The sequence below is a fragment of the Urtica dioica genome, chromosome 9 (assembly GCF_054948205.1).
Source record: "Urtica dioica subsp. dioica isolate 48M chromosome 9, U.dioica_male_clone48M_v1_H2, whole genome shotgun sequence".
Classification (NCBI taxonomy): Eukaryota; Viridiplantae; Streptophyta; class Magnoliopsida; order Rosales; family Urticaceae; genus Urtica; species Urtica dioica.
In genome coordinates this window covers 14,309,009-14,316,524 of record NC_142764.1, presented here as the reverse complement: position 1 = coordinate 14,316,524, position 7,516 = coordinate 14,309,009, and the positions used below count along the sequence as shown (strand labels likewise).

Below are 7,516 nucleotides of genomic sequence, written 5' to 3'. Positions count from 1 at the left end.
GTGACGATTTTGTTCCAATCATTCAAAATCCGTCAAAATAGTGTAAAGTCCAAGTTTTTTTTTTTCCCGAGATCTCACCCACTGCCTTGATGACGTCGTTTCCTACTTGGTAAAGGCAAAATATTTCCATATTCACTTGGCTTTTCTACACTCCCATACCGTGTGTTGAATCGATTCTCCCATCAGGTCCTTTAATATCTTTCACTTGGCTTTCCTTTACAAAAACACCAAGCGAGCACCTTTATCTTCAGCGGGATACAGACATTCTAGAGACATTGCCACCATTTTCTGCCATCTCTGAATTTTTCGAAGATCCTAGAGAAGTGTTTGACCAGCCTCGCCAGCCTAGGAGCAAACAGTGAATTCTCCAACATTAATCCTATCCCAGACCATCACATCCTCGACCTCCAAGGATTCGGTTGACCTTCTAGATTCGGTGATGCATTTGACGTAAGTCATTATTCTAAATGGTTTGCACAAATTTTTTTTAGATAAGCTTCTCAACGGAATTACTTGTTTGATTTACTGCTAGTCATGAGATCATTTACATTTTATGCAAAAAATTACCAAAAACCAACAGATCTGGATTGATATGCCTTAATTTTATTTTACAAAATCTGTTTAATTGCAGACCAATCTGATCGCACATCTACTAACTTTCATTGTTGCATTGCATCCATGATTGACTTTGTCGAGTATTTTAAGGTACATCTATAAAATAAACCTAGTAACAATATCACATAAAACAATTAAGGAAAGTTATAAGAATAACGCTTGATGCTCAAAATTTTCTAGGGTAACAAATCTTATAAAAAGCTCATGTTATAGTTTTGCAGACAAAAAAAAATGCTCATTCATCTTCGTCGATGACCTTGGTACCCAAACCCTTGAGCCCTTCAGCGGGGATGTCGGCAACGGTGACAAGAGAGAAGAGCTCTTCCTTGGCATCTTCATCGTCGTTTCTCTTGCGAGCGATGCGAACACGAACCCTTCTCGGTACGCTTCTGATTCCTCTGCTCCAGATTTGCTTGTTAAGCTTCACATCAACTCTCACGTCCTTGGTTCCCATGGCCTTTTCAGCAAACTTCCTGATCTCCTTTATGGCATTTGGGGCCTTCTTCTTGAAGGTGCTAATCACGACACAGTTGCATGGACGCAAAATAATCACACAATCAAACAGTGTATTCAAATGTGCACAACGACACTTGTTCTTATTCAATTGAATACTGAAACGACATCACTTAATAGACGAAGTGTGAATCAGTCATTGACAGATCCGATTGAACAAAGAGATGATACAGAATATCAAAAGATGTACGAAAAATACACAAATAAAAGAGATAGCGTGAAGAAGAAACGGAAAAATGTTAAGCGAAAGCATACCAGCCGTGCAAGCGCTTGTGGAGGTTGATGGTGTACTCGCGAGTGACCACCTCTTCCTTTCTTCCCTTTGTGTTCTCCACCATTTTTATTTTCTCTATCTTCCTAACTTACCTGCAATTCAACGTAATACATCTCTGTTCAGATTCACACCTAATTTTTTGAAAGACGAATAAAATAGCTAGAGAAGGAGAGCGATACCTGTGGGAGTTAGGGTTCGACCAAGAAGCGGCGATAGCGAAGATAATCCCAATCGTAGACCTCTAATGGCTTCGGTTATAACCCATAATGGGTTTCTGAACACAGACCGGGCCGAAAGACAAACTCAAACCCAACTACCAAAAAGCCCACTTGATTTTCAGAACGTCGACTGTTCTATCCAATTATTAATTTTCGGGGAAATTACATAAATACTTTGAATAATTTTTTATTTTTTTTAACCATATAAGATTATTGGTGATTGTTTTCTTTAATAATGAAACGAAAACAAAACAATAAAGAGCTTAAAACAGTAAACTTTTTTTAAAAAATTTAGTAAACATATTGATGTTATAAATATCAAGATTTGTGGATGTCAATTGTGTTAGTCAACTATTGGTTTTATGACTGATATCAATTATCTCATTGTAATCTTCTTTTGATTTATTCTTGCCCTAATTGTTTTCTTCTAAACCCTATAAATAGAGGGTGAAGAGACTCATTGTAAATACACTTAAGCAATAACATTCTCAATTTCCCCATCTCTCAAGCTCTTTGCTCTTTACTTTATAATACGTTATCAGCACGCTAGCTCTACTCTTTATTCCTAAGGTATTATTCAACAATATCTCTAAAAACCTATGTCTACTTTTTGATACTATGATCAAAATGTTTGCAATGATGGCAATGTGTGGAATCTGATCGATCCACCAAAAACCTAGCAATATTCATTTTTTTCTCTCTTTTTTATCTTTTCGATAATGGTAAATGGATATTATTGGAAAATTCCAGTCCAAATCCCTAGCAAAACCGTCTTCATCTTTTCATATGATTCTTTAATCCATTATCGCTCTATACTTGTTCATATCTTGTTAACCTATTGTCATATCTATCTTTTTCACGTTGAAGTTTATAACCCCATTACTCATGTTTGTTTAAATATATTTTTCTATCATAATTATTTTCTATACACATGTTAGTCTTTTTCTATCATTTTCAAAATTATTTTCTATAATTTTTACCATAATTATTTTTCTCTCTTCCTGGTTATACTATATATATATATATATATATATATATATATATATATATAAATATAAATATATATATTGACTGTAATAATCGTCATCATCTAATTTTTTTTAACACATGATGATTATTTTATATGCATGATATTATACTCATTATAATAATAATTTTTTTTATTGCACAAGTATATACACCTCAGCTATATATGTACGCATTATAGAAATATGCATGCAGTATGATTTTCTTTTTATACGAATATAATTGATGTGCCTTTTATATCTTAATACCTATCAATAATATATATATATATATATATATATATATATATTTGACAATTATAGCAATATGTTCTCTCTGCTTTTTAATTTTCATTAATAATAGGGATCTATTTCCTATACTCATTATAATGTTCATTATTATAGCTATGGCAATTATCGTGAAACTCGAGTTTGTGGCACTCGATATCTCGGGGAAGAATTATCCCTCGTGGAAACTAGATGCTGAGATCCATTTGGATGCCAAAGGGCTTGGAGATACAATTAAAGAGGGGAATAAGGAATCAATCCAAGATAAGGCTAAGGCCATGATTTTTCTGCGCCACCACCTCCATGAAAGTCTAAAGGCGGAATATTTAATTGTGAAAGATACTCAAGAATTATGGATCAATTTGAAAGACAAGTTTGATCACTTGAAAACAGTTATGCTACCAAAAGCTAGATACGATTGGATTCATTTGAGATTGCAATATTTTAAAAGTGTGAGTGATTATAACTCAGCGGTCTTTAAGATCGTTTCGGAATTGAAAATGTGTGGTGAAAGAATCACGGATGATGATATGCTAGAAAAAACATTTTTGACCTTTCATGCAACGAATGTACTTTTGCAACAACAATACCGTGAAAAAGGCTTTAAAATGTATTCTGAATTAATTTCATGCCTTCTTGTGGCTGAGCAAAACAATGAGCTGCTTTTGAAAAACCATGAGGCTCGGCCAACTGGTTCCGCCCCATCACCTGAAGTGAATTGGGCAAATCACGGGAAATATGAGAGGGGGCAAAGTTATGGTCGTGGCCGTAGTGGCGGTCGTGGTCGAGGTCACAATAATTATTTCCAAGGTCCTCATAATAAGAATTTTTCTCATCCCAAAAAATGGAACAACAATAAGCAAGGAAAAGAAAGTGGTGTTGCAAATCCTCCAATGCATATGGTCATTCTTTGTCATCGTTGTGGAGCGAAAGGGCATTTTGCGCGTACATGTCGCACCCCGAAACATCTCGTCGAGTTATATCAAGCTTCAATCAAGAATAAAGACAAAAATGTGGACACCAATATGACTCTCGCCACTGATGATATTGAAGCTAACCACACTGAAGGAAAAATTGCATCCAATGAGGATTTTTTCGGCGATCTTGAAAATATTTTGGAGATAGGAGGCAAGGATGGAGATGGACACTTGGATACATCTGATTTTCACGAAGAGCATATTTGAAGCTTCAATTTACCGGGGATAGTCATTTTAATGTTTTCTTTTATTCAGTCTTGTAGTTCTCAATAATCTCTCATTTTGCAGTATCAGACTAATATCTTTATTTTTATTAGTTAATGATGTAATTTTTTTTCTGCATGTTTTTCAATAAAGAATATGGATTTTTCCCAACAATCACTTGGGTCCAAGTTTAATAGCCATGATATATGCCTCATAGATTGTGCTACAACACATACAATCCTACAAGATCGAAAATATTTTGTATCCCTCACTATGAAAAAGGCCAATGTTAATATAATTTCTGGCTGTGCAAATTTGATTGAAGGTTATGGGAGAGTCAATATTGTTTTACAAAGAGGAACAAAATTTGTTATAGAGAATGCACTATTCTCAAATAAGTCTCAAAGAAATTTGTTGAGCTTTAAAGACATCCGTAAAAATGGATATCAAGTTGAGACTATAAGTATGGATAATGTTGAATATCTATACATAAGCATTGTAGAAGGTGAGAAATGTGTATTAGAGAAACTACCTTCTTTTTCTTCTGGCTTATATTACTCAAACATTGTTAACATTTGAGACTCCTGTTGTTGTAAACAAAGAGTCAACAAGCCCAAACCCTTTTGTATATGGCATGACCGGTTAGGCCACCCCGGATCAAATATGATGCATAAAATAATTGAAAACTCATTTGGGCATTCACTAAAGACAAAAGAGATTCTTCAATTTAAAGAATTCTCATGTGCTGCTTGTTCTCAAGGAAAACTAATTACGAGACCATCACAAGTTAAAATTATGATTGAATCACCGTTGTTCTTAGAACGTATTCAAGGAGATATATGTGGGCATATTCAGCCTTCATGTGGACCATTTAGATATTTTATGATTTTGATTGATGCATCAAGCAGATGGTCACATGTATGTTTATTGTCAACTCATAATCTGACATCACTAGTACAAAAAAGACTTTTGAGTGCGAATTTTTTCGCACCCAAAAGTCTTTTTTCGGGTGCGACTTTTCGCACCCAAAAGTCAATTGCATTTACCTTTGGGTACGAAAATGTCGCACCCAAATTTGACGGGTAAGCTTTTGGGTGCGACTTTTCGCACCCAAAAGTTATTCCCCCTTGACCAAAGGTAAAAGTAATTTTTTTAAAAAATCTTTGTGCTCATATTATAAATAGCAGTAATTAAGATATTAATTAAATATGAAAATTCATTAGTTAAAATATTCATTAAATAATATTAATTACACAATTATAATAAAAATTCCGATGTTTGATAGATAATTAAACAAACGTTTAATCATATTCTTTTTCTTTCCCTTTTCCCCTTCCTGGGGTTCTACGCCACTGCTTGATTGCACTACCTCCTCTTCCGCTAAATCTTCCTCGTGCGCTGTTCCCGCTCGTCATTCGCTCTTTGTGGAACTTTGCTGAAGTTGACGGCGTCGTCTGAGCATCTGCCATTGAAACTGATGGCGGCGTCGTCTGAGGATTTGCCATTGAAACTGATGGCGACGTCGTCTGAGGCATCGGCATCATCTGAACGAATGAAGGAGAGATTATGAATTTTACGTTATTTTGAAGTCGGAATGAAAAAATTGGGGTTTTGAGATTAATTGGTTGGAAACTCTACCGAAATTTCAGCAGAGTTTCCCCTATAATACTAACAAGCCAAAAACCTGCAAACTCATTTAAAAGCATATACAAATCATCCAAAAACTATCCTTATAATCAACTAAACCCTAAACCGAGCCTCCGTGGCTCGGTTACAATGTCTTAATCTTAATATCTAACAAATCATGTAACTTAAGCATTTTATTGACCATAAATCTAACCATGTTATTTACTAAACAATTTCAAACTAAGTAACTAATAATATTATTTACAATTTACTTGAAAAATTAACAAACTAACTAATTATATCAACTTAAATTAATTCAAACATAACATATGTTAATTCAATCCAAACATACCATTTACTAAATCACAAACCTAAGTATGTTACTATACAATCTAAACATGTTATTAAATTAATTCAAATTAACATTACTAAAATTAACATAACATTTGTTAATTCAATCCAAACATATCATTTACTAAATCACAAACCTAAGCATTTTATTATACAATCTAAACATGTTATTAAATTAATTTAAATTAACATTACTAAAATTAACATAACATTTGTTAATTCAATCCAAACATATCATTTACTAAATCACAAACCTAAGCATTATACTATACAATCTAAACATGTTATTAAATTAATTCAAATTAACATTACTAAAATTAACATAACATTTACAATATAACATTACTAACAAACTAAAATGTCTAATTAACATTTCAAATTAAGTAACTAATGATATCATTTACAATTTACTAATGTTATTATGTAATAATTTAAAATTACAATTTACATATAAAACTAACCTAACTAAACTAAACTAGCTATCTAATTAACTTTCTAATTAATTAGAGTACATATAAGAATATGAATAAATGAACTAATTACCTCTTGAAGAGCCGACGAGCAAGGACGGTGGCTTGAGGCTGTGAGCGACAGAGCAATGGACAAAAGCTCGGGGCTGCGGTGAGACATGCTCGGACGAAGGGAGAGAGGCTGTCGGAGTGAGACTGCCTTGTAGCGAGAGCCTGTTTTGGGCACGAGGCTCGGCACCGGGAGCCTTTTTTGGTAGCGGAGACCGTCTTCCTCGGGGTCGTCCCGAAAAACTGCTTTCAGGGTGTTTTTGGACAGTCTCGAAGTTGAGACAACGAGGGACTAGGCTGAGACAACAAGAGACGGGACAAAGAGTTAGATTGAGAGGAAGAGAGAGATAGAGAGAGAGAGAGAGAGAGAGAGAGAGAGAGAGAGAGAGAGAGAGAGAGAGAGAGGTACACTGAGAGAAATAAAGAGAGAGAGAGAGAGATAGAGATAGAGAGAGAGAGAGAGATAGAGATTACCGGCCGGAACTGGGATGTGGAGATTGTGACTCGGTCTCGATCTTCAGCCGGGATGCGCGAAGGGTGAAGGGTGAAGACTCTGACTCAGCTCGTCTCCGCTGAAGCACGCCCGTGTCTCTGTGGCGGCGAGAGGCTGGAGGTCAGTCACTATCAGAGCGAAAGAGAAAGAGAAAGAGAAAGAGAAATAGAACACTTACCAGATTGGTCGATCGGTGAAGCACGCCTGAACACCAGTGAAGCTCTAATGAAGGTGCTATGCATGACTCTGGTGAAGGCAAGAAATCTCTGCGACTCCGGTGAAGGCGTTGTGCAAGCTTCAATGTGGTTGTGGAGTTCGTGAAGAAATTTGGGCTATGGAGATCGGAGATTGAATATTTTGCAAAGGGAAAAAGTGAGAAAGGCGGAGAGAAATGAAGAAGGCGAAGTGAAAAAACTGATTTTATAGAAATACTTA

General features: G+C 35.3%; 2 protein-coding genes across 2 annotated transcripts; one reads left to right on the top strand and one right to left on the bottom strand.

Moving 5' to 3' along the window:
• Window positions 1-714: 714 nt before the first annotated feature.
• LOC149385149 (large ribosomal subunit protein eL31) lies at window positions 715-1,703 on the bottom strand. Its single transcript, XM_089627475.1, has 3 exons — window positions 1,582-1,703; window positions 1,384-1,494; window positions 715-1,130 (listed from the first exon to the last, which is right to left on the bottom strand). The coding sequence occupies exons 2-3, from the start codon at window positions 1,464-1,466 to the stop codon at window positions 851-853; spliced, it is 363 nt and encodes a 120-aa protein (XP_089483601.1). The 5' UTR covers window positions 1,467-1,494; window positions 1,582-1,703; the 3' UTR covers window positions 715-850.
• A 1,328-nt stretch (window positions 1,704-3,031) lies between these two features.
• On the top strand, window positions 3,032-4,096 carry LOC149385148 (uncharacterized). Its single transcript, XM_089626258.1, has one exon. It carries the CDS (start codon window positions 3,032-3,034, stop codon window positions 4,094-4,096), a length of 1,065 nt encoding a protein of 354 aa, XP_089482384.1.
• Window positions 4,097-7,516: the final 3,420 nt, after the last annotated feature.

Excerpts from the sequence above, each read along its gene's own strand:
- LOC149385148 (XM_089626258.1), top strand. The coding sequence starts at position 3,032 with ATGGCAATTATCGTGAAACTCGAGTTTGTGGCACTCGATATCTCGGGG.
- LOC149385149 (XM_089627475.1), bottom strand. The coding sequence starts at position 1,466 with ATGGTGGAGAACACAAAGGGAAGAAAGGAAGAGGTGGTCACTCGCGAG. Across the intron at positions 1,131-1,383 it reads CACAAGCGCTTGCACGGCTG|CACCTTCAAGAAGAAGGCCC; the intron begins GTATGCTTTCGC and ends TGTCGTGATTAG.